Source organism: Halichoeres trimaculatus, unplaced genomic scaffold, assembly GCF_033239565.1.
Source record: "Halichoeres trimaculatus isolate MK-OKI-2021-1 unplaced genomic scaffold, fHalTri1.1 fHalTri1_scaffold_6, whole genome shotgun sequence".
NCBI lineage: Eukaryota > Metazoa > Chordata > Actinopteri > Labriformes > Labridae > Halichoeres > Halichoeres trimaculatus.
This window is the reverse complement of record NW_027437184.1, coordinates 17,514,711-17,532,659: the sequence shown is the minus strand read 5'-3', so window position 1 is coordinate 17,532,659 and position 17,949 is coordinate 17,514,711. Positions and strand designations below refer to the sequence as shown.

The 17,949-nt window shown below is 41.0% G+C and overlaps 1 protein-coding gene across 6 annotated transcripts in view; it reads right to left on the bottom strand.

Moving 5' to 3' along the window:
- Positions 1-12,573, bottom strand: part of cxxc5a (CXXC finger protein 5a) — a 30,499-nt gene extending 17,926 nt beyond the window's left edge. The window contains exons 1-3 of one of the 6 annotated variants that reach the window (XM_074672956.1): positions 12,332-12,573; positions 1,561-1,662; positions 645-1,457 (exon numbers count right to left, since the gene is read on the bottom strand). In XM_074672956.1, the coding sequence (XP_074529057.1) occupies positions 645-1,439 (795 nt within the window). In that variant the 5' untranslated portion in view covers positions 1,440-1,457; positions 1,561-1,662; positions 12,332-12,573. Of the gene's footprint in view, positions 1-644; positions 1,663-11,533; positions 11,922-12,331 lie in introns of those variants that run through there. The other 5 variants (XM_074672952.1, XM_074672953.1, XM_074672955.1 and 2 more) reach the window with 5 other exon arrangements.
- Between the last annotated feature and the right edge of the window lie 5,376 nt (positions 12,574-17,949).

The window sequence follows — 17,949 nt, the reverse complement described above, 5'->3', positions numbered from 1 at the left end:
GGTGATTGTATGGTTATGGTGGACGGATCAAGGACACCCCATGGTGCACTGCTTACCCTGCACACACACCCACAATTCTCCTTGCCACCTGTCATTAGTCTGCGCGTGGAGCCATCATCCCCAGCAGAAGCCCCCGTTCCACCCTCTTTTACTATTTGTCTTTTAGAGTAATGACATTTACGTAAGAGCCAAAATATCTCCTCTTTTCTGAACTGTATTTCTTGTATCACAGATGAACGGATGTAAAGCACATTTTCTGATTACTCTCTCCGGGGTAAAAGATTATGTACCCCAAAATGTGTGGATGCATTCATGCTTTTGGTAACTTTTTGGTCCATTGATGCAACCAAGCTAACTCTTGAAAACAAATACTTCAGTCTCACTATGAGAGGTTTATATTTGCTAGGTCATGTATCAGATGGGAAAGTACTTTTCAGATGATCTTTTTGAAGGTTTGTTTCTTTTTCCCCAGGCATTCTTTGTTTCCAGAGCTTTGATTCTATAATGGTGGCTAAGGATGGTTTAAAGGTAAAAATGTGATGAGCAGATGTAACACACCAATACCTGCTTACATGTGCCTCAAAACCCTCAAACAACCTGATTCTGATGACATCCTGTTGAATGCGTCACGACGTTGGTCTTACCTCCAGAGCAGCAGAGGGCTTCTTCTTCAGTTCCTCACACTTGCGAAACTTGCAGATCTGGTGGCCTGTTTTGCGATTTCGGCAGCTGCTGCACTGCTCGCAGTTAATCCGCCGTCTGCAAGGTGGGCACATGCCGCAACGTTTTCGCTTCTTTTTCCCGGAGTTGATCGCAGAGGCAAGCTCGCTTTGTGCCGGGTACTCGGCCAGGCCGGCCATGTGCAGTGCGCTGTCCGCCAGAAACACTCCGGCCGGTGTCATGATGAAAAGCCCCGGGTTGAAGGGGAAACCACCCCCTACTCCATATGGGAAGTCAACGGGAGCACCTACGGCGTCCGTGACAGACGCACCCTCCAAGTCGCTAGCCCCCGAGCCTGCGTCTCCGCCGCCAACTCCCACTCCCATGCCCCCAGGCAGGAGCATGTGCTCCATACCGGCCCGCTTCAACAGCGCTGCTGCCTGGGCAAAGTGCAGCAGGCCATTCTGTCCCTCCAAAACCTGTTCAAGGGTCCGGTCCAACTTGGCTGCTGTCAGTGCGGAGACGGTGGGCTGGGGCTGTGGGGGAGACTGAGGCTTGGCCGAGTGGCTCTTTGCCTCAGCATTGTCCGTGTGTCCATTGGTGCGGGCCGAGGAGACGGCTGTGTACTGGGAGAGGGTGCGTGAGTTCTTAAGGCTCTTACTGAGGGGCTCGCTGATGATTCCACTGCGGTTCCTCCGCTCCACAACTGGAGAGTCCCGTTTACTGCTGCTCCGCTCCTGGTCCTCTGTCCGGCCCCCCTCCGGCAGCTCGCTAGACATGGTCCAGAGCGTACGGGCCTGGGTTGGGGGTGAGGGTGGAAAGGGGAGAGGGGTGAGCGAGGAGGGGGAGAAAAGACCTGTTCCTGGTCCGTTCTCTGTCCTGGTGAGAGTGGGTCCTCACCTCCACAGATGAATCTACCAGTCGACAACAGACAGGCCCCAGAGCCTCCTGCCCCGCTACAGTTCAGGCCTCATACACGCTCTCCCATGGGCCATCTGGAAACTTCACACAGGGACAGAAGAAAGGTAAATTACTCATCAGTAAGAGAGAAACAGAAGACAGGGCAAGAGGAAACAAGATGTCAAAACAGTGTTACTGTATTATCACCTTTATGTAAATCTGGGCTTAACATATGCGTCAGTTAATGTGCAAAATAATCTTTCAAATTAATGTGGGCACATGACCACCTTTTCAACACAAATCCAGTATTCACCCTGTTTAAGCGCTGATTTTGGTCTCAACCAACCAAAAAGGCAAGGTCTTTGCAAAATAAAGAGAGATTCATAGAGCAACAGATGCAGTGAGATTTAATGAAACTTTGAAACTGTGAGCTGGACAGAAAAGCAATAAAATGAAAAAAATAAAAACAACAATAATATATATATATATATTTTTTTGTCATTTTTAATTGTACTGTACTCACACACTAATCTGCAAATCAAACTCTTGACCAATGAGGTAACGCCTGCTTCCTGGAGTTTCTTTGATTGGTTGTCAATTAAAACAAAATTATTAAAAGATGAGCGTTTAATCTTGATTTGAGAGAACCATTTTGAAACGTTTGAGAGTCCGTTTTTTGGTGTCTTCATTAAAAAGAAAGTAGTTAGTAAAAGTCTTAACCCTGATACTGCTGTGCTTAAGTATTCAGACCCAAAAGTCTGTTTTTGAGATAAACATCTTCAGAAACAGACACAGGTTTTAGTATTCCAGATGTATAAAACTATAAAATCTGCTAAAAATGGATCTTAAGACTTTTAAGACCCTCTATTACCTTCAGTTTGTCCCATCTATTGTTCTGTGAGAGTAGCCAACACAGCTATGATCTGAAATCTATCTCATCAACATATATTTGTTGCAAAGTCCATTTAAACACAGAAAAGCCTTTTAGAGACCAATTTGTTCTGGAGTGAATGCTTTATTAATTCCCTTTTTGCCCTGGGTGCAGTTAAGTCTTGAGAATTGTAGCATTTATTGACTTACAATTACATACTCATTGATCTGAGTGTATAACCCTGTGAAACAATATATGAGAAAATATATATTTGTCTCTTAATTGACTTCTTCACACACCAAGCTGCTGAAAATGCACCCAAAGCCTGGGAGCATAACAAAGGAAATTGATTATCTTCTCACAAACTTTGGATTTCAATTTATTTCTGTGATTTGATTATGTTTGGGCTTTTATGTCCCTTAATTATTATTTATCCTCTAACTTTTCAAGGGAACTTTAATTTTTTTAATTAACATATCACAGTCAGTGGTGGGGCTGATAAAAAGGTTTCTCCTGGCTAGCCATGATGGAGTCCCCGCTGGACTCAGAAGTATCCATCCAGCAGCTCTTAGCGTAAGATTCCTGTGACTGCTCATCTGTGAAAAGAAAAACTCTGCTGACTTGTCCGTGCTCACAAACAGGTCCACCACCTCCCACAGAAACGCTGAGGAAATGGCCGGGCAAGTCCTTATAAGGGAAACAAAGGGAGAGGGAGGGGAAGAGGATGGAGGGGGTGTCTGTGCACTGTGTGGAAATTGGAAGGCCAGAATTAGTGGGAGGTAAAGCTTCAAAGGCAAGAGCACAGCCCCCACATTCTCACCAGCTCAGGGGGATGTGGCGCCAGCGAACCAGAGCCAGCTCTGCAGCCCCTCAGCCCTGTAGTTTCAGTTTCTCCTGCTGCAGCACTGACCAGGGTCCGGTTTCCTAAAGCATCTCAGACTAACTGCATCTCTGCTCTGCTCAGCCGTGGTCGAACACAAAGCAGCACCGCAAGTCAGGAGGGATGCATGAGGGAGTTTGTGGTCTTATGGATCATATACGTATTGATCATCTATGAATATATTAATGTTGTTAATAACAATGTTTTAGTTTCATATCATGCAGCTGAACTTCACAGCAGTTATGCGTGTAGAGAAGTTAATCTGGATATCTACTGGCACACTTTCTTGATTAATCATGGCTTGAGGGGATACCGAGCTCTGATCTAACTGCTTTATCAATGCTCCAAATACAGTAAATGTGCTAATAGACTTGAGCGCTCCAAATAATTAATGGCATGGCCTATTATCAATAGCCAGAAAAATGACCTGTCATGTCTGCTACAAAGCAAATAAGTTGGCAGCCACAGCTCGTGAAAACAGTTTCAAAAGTATCACTTATTGGCTTTAACATCATACCTCCCACTGCAGCTGACCTGCAGATGACACCAAAGGTTTGCAAAGGCAAAAGTGGCAAGGCTCAACTACTCATGAGCCAAAGTGATGATGAGCTTCAACCAAATCTGTCCTCAATGGTTACAATGCGAGGGATGATTCACTGAAATATTGAAGGATGTGATCAAGTGAGATTTGACTCAGTATGACTCAATTGATTATTGAATTCAATTAAAATTTTTTGTCTAATATCACTGAAAATGTGTTTTTCAAAACAAAATTGATTGTTTTTTTTTCAATATGATCACTGTATAAAGAGTAATAATTAGTAACACTCTGAAGTCTTAATCACTCATGCCGTGTCCTATTGTCTCACTATGACAGGTGAGTGGATGAAGAATTGTGACTTTTTTTTTTAATATTTCAAACAGAAAGATGAAAATGTTTTATGACCTTGCTAACAAAAAAAGGAACATTTGGAGAGACTAACCTGCTTTTGCTGTATTTAACTTCACTGGCATTTCAAAAACGTATTTATCAAAAAAAAAACCTAACTGTTTATTTCCCAAGGTTCAAAAGTTAAAGCCAATTCAACAGCAAAGTGAATGGAAAGAAGCACTGATTGACAGAACTCTGCATCACGTGAGATAAACGAGCAGTGCAGTTTTAATATGTAACCATTTTTTCACCTTTTAAAGAATTCTTTGTAAATTTCTCTAATGAATTGAACACAATGTTTAGACAGTTTGTTTTCGCCCCTTGCTCTTGGTTGACACGTTCTTCTTTAATTGTGTGCTTGATTTATGGGTCACACTCAGTTGAATGCTGACTGCTTGATATCTATTAACTCACATATAACATAGAAAACATGTCACACATCCTTTGTGACAAGCAACTATTTTAATGTGAATCTGCTTTTGTTCTGTTGTGATAACTAGATTTGATCTGAGGTGGAGACTGTGAATGGCTTCAATGATTTGACACGTCACTGTTTTCTTGCTGCGAGCTAATACTACCTGACTGGCCACCAGGACAACATTACTCGGATAAAATGTCAACATCTGAGCTTCACAACATTAGAGACACTGAGTAAGCACAGTACGCAGGAAACAAAACCTCAGTAAACTGGATCACAACTTTGAAACTGAGCTATATGTATGAAATTCTTACCGACTCAGAATACTGCAGATCAGCACACTTGCATCTTGAACAGTTAGACAGATAACTGATCTGTGAATCTTTACACCTCTTGGAAGCAGCTTGTAGAGCTTACTGTGTTGTCCGTTGATCATGTGAAACATATCAAACTGTGGACCAAGCAGCCTAAAGGTCAACAGCAAAACAGCCAGGTTATAATCTCCTTTAATTTCCCTGTATTCATACTAATCACCAGGCTGCGAGAAACACTTTATTCTAATGAGGTAAAACCTCATTACAACAATGAATAATTCTTAACAACAAAAGGACATTGGAGCAACCAGATCATATACCTCATTACAAAGCCGTGCACAGAAGGCACATTTCATCGCTGCCTGTTGACACTTTGGCAAAAAATTTTTTAGTGCTGATCTCAGGCTGGTCTCCAGATTTATGGATGAATAAAAATCAGTGGGCACAAATGTGGGAGCAACCTGAGGAGCTACCTGCCCAAAACCATCTCTGATGGGAGGAAGTGGAGCAAGATCCTCTCCAATAATCTGTGTAACAGGAGCAGAGCTGATAAGAGCATCTCAGAGTTATTTGTATTACATAGTTACTCAGACCTTAACAGCAACCATGTTAAAACTTGTGATAATGCCTTGTACTTTATTTAAGCTTCAAAGGTGTGTCAACAACAAAGCTTTGAGGAGGAGAGCTGATATTTACTGTGAAATAGGACAAATAAGCAGGCTGATAAGGAGGATGACTTGAAACCACAGCCAACAACAACTTTCTGATTGTAAAATGAGGAAGACCAGTTTTTCACATCAATTAAAAATCTGAGTTCATTTTTGAGAATCAATGTTTTTTGACAGCTTGTCCATATCTTTTTTTTTACCCTTAGCCAGGTAATATACCGAAAAAACTTCATTCAAGCAAGCACAAGCTGTCCATAGAGACTCTTTACAATTTAAAAAAAAAAAAAAATATATATATATATATATATATATATATATATATATATATATATATATATATATATATATATATATATATATATATATATATATATATATATATATATATATATATATATATATATATGTTGTAGAGGCAATCCATAATAAAATATCCTAATCACATTTATTCTATGTACTTAGTAGTAATCAAAGTTTTATTCACATTGCATTTGTGCATTTTAGGTATCCTGTTGTAAAAAGAGGCACTGTTTAATGGCTACTCCTCTAACCTGAAACAAAACCAGACCAGGTATGGAAGCGATCCACCATCATGATGGATAAAGGGTGGAGTGAACGACCAAGAACATCTAAGGAGATCCTTGATCATGTAAAACACGACTTTCAGTGTCCTCTTGCAAAGTTGGTTCTCATATTAAACAAGTTTTGAAAAAAAAAACTTAAATATCTATTTCTCATTTTCTAACTGTTTTCGCATATTTGTCTGTTCATTTGCCTTTGTAAATGTTTTTTGATTGTAAAGAGATTTTTATGGAAACCCTGTATGTCTTAATTGTTTAAGATATGAAAAGACAAAACTGAAGCCTAAATTGTTTGTAAAGAGTAAAAAAGTATTCCAGTGAAGTAAGATTAACATTTACTTGTTGAGTTTCTTGAAATAAGGATATTTTCATAAACTCAAGAGAATTTTTTGTACCTCATTAGCAGTTTTTATTAAACCTTAACAAACAATTCAAACATCACTTTTGTCTTTTCATATTAAATAAGAGGTTTTTCTGGACGTGTTAGTTGAATGTGGTTAATATTAAGTACAACAAGACAGAAAAAGACTTACTTAGATTTCTCTTTTGCAGTGTAAGCCAGAAATGTGTTTTGACAAGGTGGTTTCGTAAATAAGGATCCTTAATTGTGGGTCAGGACCCCTCTGTTTTGTTTCAGGGTCTTTCTCACCTTAATGAGAACAGATAACATCTGATTGATTAACGTTGTAGCTGTAAAATCAATCACTCTGGTTTAATTTGACATATTATTTATACCCCCTGTTTATTAATGATGTTGTGTTTCAGTTTGGCTGAAAAGAGTTCAGTTTGGTTCAGCTCAAGAATCGTTCAAATAGAAACACAAAAACAGGCTTGATAAGCAGTGATTGGTATGTGACACTCTGTAAACACATACTCAGGTGATAAAAGGTTTTTGATGGTGAACATATGGGATTCTATTTTCTGTTATTAAAATGAATAAACTTGACTTCATTCAATTTTTTCTGCACTTTCTTCTGCATCATTTATAAATATAGCTTCATCAAACTCACTGAATGTGTTCTGTGTTAACATGTGTTGACTTTATAGTTTTTGGTACATGAAGAGATGCTACTAGAATAAAAAAAAGGAACCGGTTAGGGACAACACACCTGTTCTTAAACTACATGCTGATGCTGTTTTTTTTACTTTTCTTGGAAGCACAATAATGCTAGGTATGTTTCAGTGCATGTACTAGTGACGTAAACTTACTTTATGAAGAAACAGATGAATGTGATCACGTGTAAACACAGAGTTTAAGTATACAATGACAAACAGCTGCCTATGATTGTTGTTACAGGTTTAGTTCATTTGACTATATAAACACTTGTGAAAACCTTAACATGTGTGAAACTTAGATAAATGATAACATGTACAGCAGCCAGAACTGGTGCATCTGACCACAGCTGATGCTTTGGTCCACCACAGATAAACCTTTCTTATCCTCACCCCACTCTGCTGCATGTGTGTACATCTTTCCTCTATCCTCCCAACCGATCAGTCGCACCGTTTCCATCTTCATCAACCCTCAGCACAGTATAGACTTGAGCTAATCACCCTCCTCGACTGAGCGTTATGGCTCCTCGGATCCCTTCACCACGTCATTTACAGACGGGTTTATGTCCTCACATGAACTGTCTCCTGCACCCCAGCTGCCTCTGAGTGTCAGTGTCATGCTGCTGTTGTTTAGTCATTAAAGCACATTTACCTAATTTCCTGTGATGTGGTGTTCATGCAGAGGCTATATTAAAACATTAGACCTCAGGTTTCTGTGACAAGAGCCTGTAAATAGCAGGATGAAGCAGAAGTTATATATTAAGGCCTATATCAGGCACATTTATCACACCTCATGCTGTCTCTGCATAATAACAGGTGTAAATATCAGCCATCCCTCACATTTATCTTAGTCTTTCCTGCTTTTTTTTATCCATGTGCCCACAACTCGTTCCACAGGAAAGACGTCAAAACAGAAAAAAACATGTGATTTACAGTTTCTTATATCCACTGCTGAGTGAGACTGAACACAAAAATGTACAGCCTGTTATTAAAGTACATCTTAAATAATTCCAGGATCCATCAAAGTTTATGTTCCTGACTTTAAATTGATGTCTAATCTTCACGTTAAAATCTGGATCCACTGAGGAAACGTTCAACCTCAGAGCTGAACCCTTTCAGTTTTAACGGTTTATAAATTATCAAGCGCAGGCTACAAAGCGTAAACCCATCAGATAAACATTCATAATTGGATTATAAATGGTGCAGTTGAGGCAGTAAAGACATTTAGTTAAAATCTTGACATAAGTTGAACCTGTTTTGTTGGCTCAGCAGACAGCTGTCAGCTCTGAAACTTTATGGACACTTTGTCAAGAGCAGCTGACTGCAGAACGTTTGGATGCACTCACTCAAAAAAATATATATACAAGAGCTGATTAATGAACATATCCAATATAATTTAAATCTCTTATTTTCACCATGTAGAGGTGATAATTTGTCGGGTGCTGTGTCATAAGGCCTCTCCTCCAATTCTCGTTCAAACAGCCTCAGACTTAAAAGGAGACCTTTTTTTCACACAGTGTCATGTGAGTGTGAAATGTGGTGATTTCATTGCGCTCTACAGGACACTGCACTAAGTCTTTCAGAGATACTCAGTTTTTCTGCCTCAGATACTGGAAAATAACTTGACCTATTGGTCTGTTTGTATGTTTTTCTAAATATATGTGTTTGAAATATTCATCCCTCAATAAGAAACCTTAAACAAAAACAAGATTTAACATTGTGGTTATTAGTCGAGAGCTAGCTGACAGTATTGACGTTTATGTGTGTAATAAGAAGCAACAACCATGAGGCAGTCTGACTAGCTCAGCATTAAAACAAGACTGAATAACTATTCTCCCGCCAAATTAAAAAAAAAAATCCAACACTTTTTAAGGTCACTATAAAACACATTATATCCTCATTGTCGATCTGTGTAAAATAACAAAAAGGGAAACAACAATTTAGTGGGGATCAGTTGCTCAGCAACCATGAACAGGAAGTTACTGCTCCTGGATTACAAAAAATCAGTGAATGATACTTGTAGCCTCCTGCTATCAGTAACTTTAACTTTAAACACAAATTTTCTCATCCAATCAATGCCAAGATGAATGAAACACAATCCAAAACTTTTCCTGAACGTGGTCGGCATGTGCAGTTGACATGAAGCGATGCTGTCTGAAACACCTCAACAGTGTGTCACAGAGGAGTGTCAGAAGGTCAGTCTCTGAATCACTTGCTAAACGTGGTGTATAACAATCAAGCAGGGGTTTCATTTTGTGTGGAACATTTACTAAAACCTTCAAGCTGAAACAATTGGTGAATGAAGTGGTACTTCAATAAATTATACTGTACTCACTCACCAATTCACATGACGAGAGCTTCCTGACAGCCTCAGTGCTGCCGGGTGAACGTTGTCAGCGGTGTGATACTTGTATGAACAGCTCATTTAACATCCACACGCAGCACTCAGCTAACTCATGAGCTACCTTCAATAAATATTGATATTTATTTTTAAGTTTAATTTACATTTTATTTTCTCAGATGCCTGATTTGTACCAAGTGTTGTGTGCTGCACTGCTAGATGAGGTTAATGTCAATACACAGTAGTGACAGCTGACTGATGGATGAGAGGTGGGTTGTTTCAGCGGATCAATAGGTGATGGAGTAAAGCCTTTAGGGTCATGCCTGTTCGTTTCCCATTGTTTAGGCGTGCAAGGTTATAATCTTTGTCAAAATAAATATCTGAACTCAAGACAAGCAATTTTTAAAGTGGCTTTAGAATATCTGTATTATTCCCTGCGCATAAATCTACAAATTGGTTTAGTCCACATTGTTACTAGGTAGCTTCAGGACAAATAGCCTCCCTGTAGCGCACTTCACCTGAATAACTTTCCCTCCGTGACGTCACAGCGTGCGCAGGTGCCAGCTAATTGTTGTCATTTTTTTAAACTACATTTGGTGAAAGAGAACAAAAAAAGCCTTATTTTCTTCGGGGTTGTGAGGCATTTGGTCCACCAAGAACTCTGGAGCAGCTGACTGCTCCTCAGGAGACGGAGAGAATACTTAATGCATTAGTTCAGGCGATGCACGATGCAAATGCAGCCATCCCCTCCCTCCCCCTTTTCCTCCAGACGCGCTGTCTGCGGATCTGTCTACTGGTGAGCTTCTCTATTCCTCCAACCTCCCGTGCACGCGGACACGTGTGCACGCACGAACACACACACACACACACACACACACACACACACACACACACACACACACACACACACACACACACACTTTGAGGAAGTTTAAAAAAAACACGGTGACAAAAATGAGACCCAGTGGTTCATCTATTGCTCCAAACCTGCTGCGTCTTATTTCGACTAATTGGGGCAATACACGCAGAAAGTTGGAGAAAAACAACCGCGCAGCGACTTCAGATGATTCGTTCACATATGGAGCAGTTGAAGCTGAGATAGTGGTGGAGGATAGCAGGGGGTTGACTGTGAATCTCCGGGAAGTGAAAGCTAGTAGGCTACCTGGGGAACTTTCCAATGGTGCCCGGAGAAAAACTGATGAATACACACCAGAAAAGATTTTTTTATCCCGCAGACAATAAATCCATCAAATGCGTTTCTGTCTTCACTCCAAAAAAAAAAAAAAAGAAGATCTTTCTACAAGCCAATCTTTCTCGTGTTAAATATAAGTTTCGGTATCACAGGATGACAATCTAAGAGTCTGTTGTCAAATGTAAGCTTGACCCGGCAAGCGCGCGGATCATTTCTCTCACTGACTGGAAGCGTCAAGTTTAGACGCGCATCATTAACAGCTGATTCACAGAAAAGCGTCGGGCTCGTGCTCCAGTGTGGTGCCGATCCGTGTCAGCGCTGACGGCTACTTATTATAAAAGCTGATATATATAGATTTTTTGAGAACAAAGTGAGAGCTGCTTGTGATATACACAAATGAACATATATATTTGAGGTTTAAAAACATTATTATTTTGTTTTCCAGGGGATCCAAATGGGTTTCTTTTGTGTGGACCCAGTGATCTATGAACAGGGTAGTCTATCTGCGGTACCAGCACAGGGCTGCAGTCGCACAAACGAGGATATAGGTAACAGAAGAGCCCCGGTTCCCCCTCTGCTATAACTTGATCCTATAAGAGGATGACATCCCATCTTTGAGCAGACTTCAACAAAGTATGTTCCCCCCTCCATCCCACACATCCTCCCTCCCCTTCCATATATCTGCATATTTGCAAACACGGGCCCGTTTTTTATTCGCACCTACCAAAGCAGATCGGAGCAGAGGGGAGGGCTCCCACAGTCCGAGCGGTCCGTCTCTCAGCCTGCCGTGCAAGAATGGTGACAAAAAAAAAGAAAAGAGCAGGGAAAACAGAGCTTATTCTCCGAGAACACAATCCAACAGAGTGGCTGCCTGTTAATGACAAACGTGAAAAGAAAAAAATGACAGAGCGTCAGTTATTTGGGAAAAAGCCGTACTTTCTCTAAGGCTGAACGCGTGGGTTCCCCCAGCTTTCTCGGTCCTTGCAATCCCACCTCTACATCCCCGCTTGCAGAGAGGAACATGCAAACACATTTCATAGATTTTTGGAGCTTCGCGGAAAAACCGAAGTGGACTTTCTGTGCGGTGCGCGCGCTCCGGCTGTGGCAATAACAGCGCGCGAGAGCCGTTCAGGACAGCTGAGTGGGGAGAGGCGGTTCACATTGAAAGTATGGGATAATAAAAGACGAGTGCGTGAGATATTATTGGCTGAGGCGATCTTTGATCACGCTGTAACTCAAATTGAGAGTAAACAATACGTGTGCGACTTATTTTTCAGTTCATTAAAGTTCAAGAGACATTTCCTGCCTGAAGAAGCCGTGTTCTTTGTTGGTCCTGCTTTTGAAATTCAATAAATTTTATAAAATGCTCAGCAAATGCATTATCTAGCTTTTGGGAAGGTAAATATTTTATTACAATATTTAGCATTTTGTGTTTTTATAAGAGAGGTCTCGCTGTCAGTGGGGAGTCGGGATGTTGAATCTATTCACCCATAATGTGTTTGGAGGATAAAGGCACTATTACCAGGCTGACAGAGATGGTCCTCGTGGCCGGTCGCTCCTCCTCTCAGCTCAGCCCCAGAGTCCACTCCACCTCTTTCCACCGGCCTGTCTGCTGGCAGGCGGCCAACCCAAGTGTGTGGAAATGACACCGCCAGGGCGGCAGAGATTTTCCTTCATTTCTCTCCTTCCCGATCGCAGACTGGCTGACATTGGCTAGAAAGTGGAGCAGCTCGTCAGGGACAATCAATGCGAATCGATCGAGCTGTGCGGTGGAGGCTCCAGAGCTGGAAAAAATATCGCGGCAGCCGAAGAGAGGGAGAGGGGAGAGACAGAGGGAGAGAAAGGGAGTGAGGAGGGGGTGTTCAACCAACTCTGTCAGTAGCCAACCAGCCTCCCAGCAAACAAATATGCTCTGGCTCTCATAAACATGACACTCACTTAGTAAACAGTGAAGTTAAAAACGACCACCGAAGTGTCAGTATGCACAGGATTTGTGTTAGACTCTAAAGACCTCAAGTGTTTTTATGCTTTAATGTTTTAATGAATGTGTAAGCATTTTAAAATGAATGACGACAAAAATATCTGATACTCAAATAAAGCACTTTTGTATTTTCTCAGGATTTGTAATTAAATGATCTCACAACAATAGACTTTTTTAACTGGAAAAATCAATTTGTCTATGCTCTTTGGCGCATAAACATGACTGCAGGAGTAGGTAGAGCAATAGTTGGGTTGAAATGTAAAAAAAAGCCATCCACATTTGTTAATTCAAACCAGGTTTATACTACCTAAACTAAAACCGAATTATTACAGAATTGTAGTTCATTAAAAATGTCCTGCAAAGAAGTGACTTTTAATGCCAAGCAATAATGTTCACAAACTTTCTTTCCATCAGTCTGGATGAAACAGCAGGCGTCATTTAGTAGCATGGGTTTCTCATTTTGCAACCCAACGCCTTAGTTACACATTTTTGTTTAAAATCCAAATTAAATCCTCCCAAAATAGGTTTGGTAAATATTCAGAAACTGAGCTATTCCACTTTGTCACTGAAAAATTTGAAACTCATTCTTCATGATGTAGACCCTATTTTATGGTTCAATTGTCCATTTAATTTATACTTACTGATGTTACTTAATGTTGACAATAAAAAAAAATGTACATAAATATCTCAATAAAGCAAAAAAGAAGATATTTTTTAATGGTGGTATGGTAAAATAAGAGATACAGGGCTAGACAAGAGGGTTTGACCAAGTGGCAATCTCTGGTCTAAAATTATGTACCTCAAGTGTCCACTTGAGGCTGGCTCCAGAAGCACCTGAAGTCACATACACACCAAGCCAAAAAAGCCATTTTCACAGTGGAACTTAAAGCTATGGTGTACGATTTGGAAGCTTTGTACATCTTAATAACACCGTTTATAGGGCTGTTATGGTTCAATGGTCCAATCTACACAATATAAAGACCAAAAAGAACGAAAAAAAAATCCATTCAGTATACCCGCTGCAAAGCTGCATACTAGTTGACCAATCCGAACCTGGTCTGTGAGCCCATCCAACCCCTGTCTCCCTCGCTTCGCACCGTCATGCCCATGGACCCACCTCGTTCTTCCCCACTACCCCTCTCACGTCAGCTAGCTGCTCAGCTACCAAAGCATCATGGAGTCATAGAAGACTGAAACCAGGAAGCTGTTACTGTTACCCTCCACATGGAAGGGAAGAAAACGAAAAAATTTCATGGAAAAGGCTGAAGCAAGGAAGAATTATGATTGATACAGGTGCTAACAGAGACTGAATATTGGAGAAATGTACGACCGGTGGAAAAAGCTGCAGAGGGATTTGGGACTGAAGACTGACGCCGAGACTGCTGAGTTTCTGTTGAACAGGTGATGACTTTGTTTACCACAGTGGGAGATGTCAGCTGAATAACTCTGGTTAGTCTGTGCCTATGCTCGCTAATGACTGAAAGCTGCTGGTCGGAACGGGTCGGCTCTGTCAATAGATTTTAGCACAAGTTAGCCACACATCTTTAGCATTGTAAACTGAGCTGGTGAAGACACGGCAAGAAAGGTAAAGCCTCGCCCACAGTCGGATCTGCTCTGATCAGCTGGCAGTGGCAATGGCAGACCTGCTTCGCTGACTAATTCATGGTTTTGATCGCGCCGGTCCAATTAAAAAAGCTACCACTGTGTGTTACACGGAGGATGACTGTCTTGTTTGTTACATTTTCTGCCGGCCAGCTTCTTGCTCTGTCGGAGGGGGCGTGTTTGAGGAGGCGAAGATGGGCGATACAAGCTGGGGGGCGGGATCTTGGAACACAGAGGGGAGGGGTGAGTGAGGCTGCGTTTTTCAAATGTGTCTCATCGGCCAAGCTGGGTTTCATTTCATATCGTAGACCTTAGCTTTAACATGTCAAGAGCCTTGTACAAAAATGTCTTCCCTCTAAAATGCTAATTTCTCTATCGGCACACTTTGACAATTTGGGAGGTCTACCAACTCAGCAGTTTAAAAGATATTAAGATAACAAGTTTGCCCAATCAAAGGCACACGCACTGACGGGCACCTTATTGCTGTTAGTGTGGAGACTCAAAGCCTGCCCCATTTCCAATATGGCCATGCCAGCCTATTTGCTTCTAAATTCTGTTTCAGACAGACGGGTAACATCTCAGAGACTACATCCATTTATTATATAGTCTATGGCCTCAATACACCATGATTAATTGTAACAAAGTTGTAATTTTTTCTTTGTGATTAGATTTGGGCTGTTCTGTGGTCTTAAAGATGTGAAAGTGGACATTATGTTGCAACAGCTACAAAGACGAAAACAAATGTGCAGCAAAAATGATTTATTTCTCTTCTAAAAGCAGCTCTTGGTACCACAATGTGTGTTGACTGCTCGCCTTGACACCTTTCTTTTTTCCTTTGTCTTTTGCAAAATGATCTCCTCAGTCTCAAGATGAAAAAAAATTCCAATCAGACTCACAAGAATGGGTGACACTATTTTGGGTGTGAGTTCAATTTTAACAACAAACTTCTAAGTGAAAAGTTGGAAAGAAAAGAGGCTGAAATGCTGCCCAGGCTGCATTTCCTCACTTATAGGCTGAGGCATGATTACTGTTACTTGGTGACAATTTTGGAAATATGGTGCACGTTGTTTAATAAGGGCGTGTAACAGTGGGTAAAATTACAAGTGATATGAAACTTGTGGTGAAGTCAAACACTGGGTTTACCCTCAGCCTCCACACCTGTACTTTTAGCTGCATTAAATATCACACTTCTGTCATTGGCACATATCACTATGATTGAGCTGTATTTTGAGAAATAACACACAGGAGGCAACAAGAGCTGGAGCTGTGTCTGCAGTTTTAAAGATGTTTGCAATGTAGCTAAACTATTAATTTACACAGGACACTTCTAGTTCATCTACCAACTTCTTTGAAGCATCAGGTTGCACTAAGCATTGTGATGGTAGATGAAACCAGAAGAAGGCGTGACCAGAACATGAAGTCGAAAGATTCCCTCCACCGGGGGCCAACATTAGCATCCGTGACATTAACAAACACATGCGTTAAACATCACAGCAAAGTCCAGTCAACAGCCGAACAGATTCATATGTTGATGTGATAGAGTTTGCCGCATTTTCTCTTGACATTCCTCCACTACTTTGCTAATCTGGTACAGCATGCTATGGGAACCCTTATTTGTCAACAAAGCAGTCAATCATGAAGTCCTATCCACCCATTTGTATTGACATGTACTTTGATTTTATAGTTTGACAAAGTCCCTCTAAAATAATGGTGACAACAGGGTTTTAAACCTTTGCTGCAGCCAGTCAGCAGGGGGTGCTGTGAATCTTCTGGCTTCATCTAAATCCAAACTGGCAATGTCTATTTCAATGTACAGTCAATACTGTGGATGAGCTGGGGGGGCATCAGCAAATCATTACTGGGTAAAGTCTGGCCCCAAATATTCAAGATGTCAGCCTCCTTATTGGGGCTATGTTGGCCTCATTTTTGTAAGGTGGGAAGAGATGCTTCACCCATTTTGATATCCCGTCAAGTAGGGATGGGTACCGAATTAGGTACTTTTATGGGTACCGACCGAATTCTTTTAAAAGTACTGGGTACCGATTCACATAAAACCAAAAGGTACTATGTTTAGGTGCCTAAATGCATCCTTGTGACTGTGAGGAAGTGAAAGAGTGGGCAATTTTTCATGCTAGACATGAACACAGCATTGCAAGGTTACAAATTGAAGAATAAATGTATTAAATTGAAAAAACTTTTATACTTGAGTATTAAAAAAATATATTTTTTTACCACTTTAACACACAAAGATACCGAAAATTGGTACCGTTGAGTACCGGTACCGATTGTCAAGTACCGGGCATCGGTACCATATCATTTCAAATGTGAAAGGTGCCCATCCCTACAGTCAAGGCTGTTCAGGTGAGGCTGATGAGAGTATCAGTACAATATCAACACTTTTTCAAGAGCAGAAAAATATAGACCAGAAAGAACATTTTAGAAGTTCACCAAAGTTATTAAAATATATCCCAAAGGTGAGGCATCTTTAAGTTATCAGGATATATCACCTTAATCTGATTATACAACACTTACCATAAATGATAGCATTGTATTAAACATTAAATTATGAAAATATGAAATGTGGCCTTAATAATTGAAGGATTGGGAATCATGTTTGAGCAGGCTTTGGTTGCCTGCTTGAAAAAAAATCCAAAGTGTGAAGAGCAAAATATGGCGATAAAAGAATCCCATCTGCTGTCCTGAGATGATGAGTTAACTTATTTGTTTTTTATCTGCATCATATAGACAAACCCTCTTATAGAAACCCCTTTTTGCCTTCTGAAGTTGCCAGCTGGACTGTCTACAATGACCAGCTCATGGAAGACAAAGGCTTGGACTGTGGTGTAGTCAGTTATTCTGCTGACTACACCAGAATATCCTAAATTAGTTTTCATTTTTAGCTGTCTTATCTGAACGAGTTAAATGTCCATACTCACAAAAGCTGAAACTGTAAAACTATGATCCCGTCAACTGTAGTCATGTTGCATGATGTTAGAAAAACATCATAGGTTATCTAGTCTCCATAAAACCAACCCTGACTACTTTCTCTGTCTCCTTTGTTGCATTGTGTGTCCTTTCTTTTAACCTTCCTCTATCCCTTGTATAAAACAGAGGAATATTACATTGCTGTCTGCAATCATACGTGTCTTTCAAAGGTTGAAAAGAGGGTCAAAGAGAGAAAGCCTGGGAGAGAAGGGAGAGTCATGCATGGATAGATTGGTAGGAGGGAGCAGCAAGCTGTGACTCTTGGACATGTTCTGGTGGGTGCACTGAACCCTGGAGGCTGCAGCCACACTCGGCTCTTTGTTGTTTTCGTTCTGCACAGGGAGGCAGGGTACTTTCCTGAGCCGGGGAGGAGGATTAGCATTGCACGGCCTCCATCCCCAGCTGCACACATGACCAGCACCGTAGGAAAGCCCCCGAAGACAGCCCAGAAAGAGGTACGTAAGGGATGAAGGGAGCAGGGCGAGACACGAACATCATTTCGTCCAACACTGAGGAATGTTGCAAGCCCTGTAAACTCCGCAAATGATCAGTCTAACACGCTGTCAGCAGCT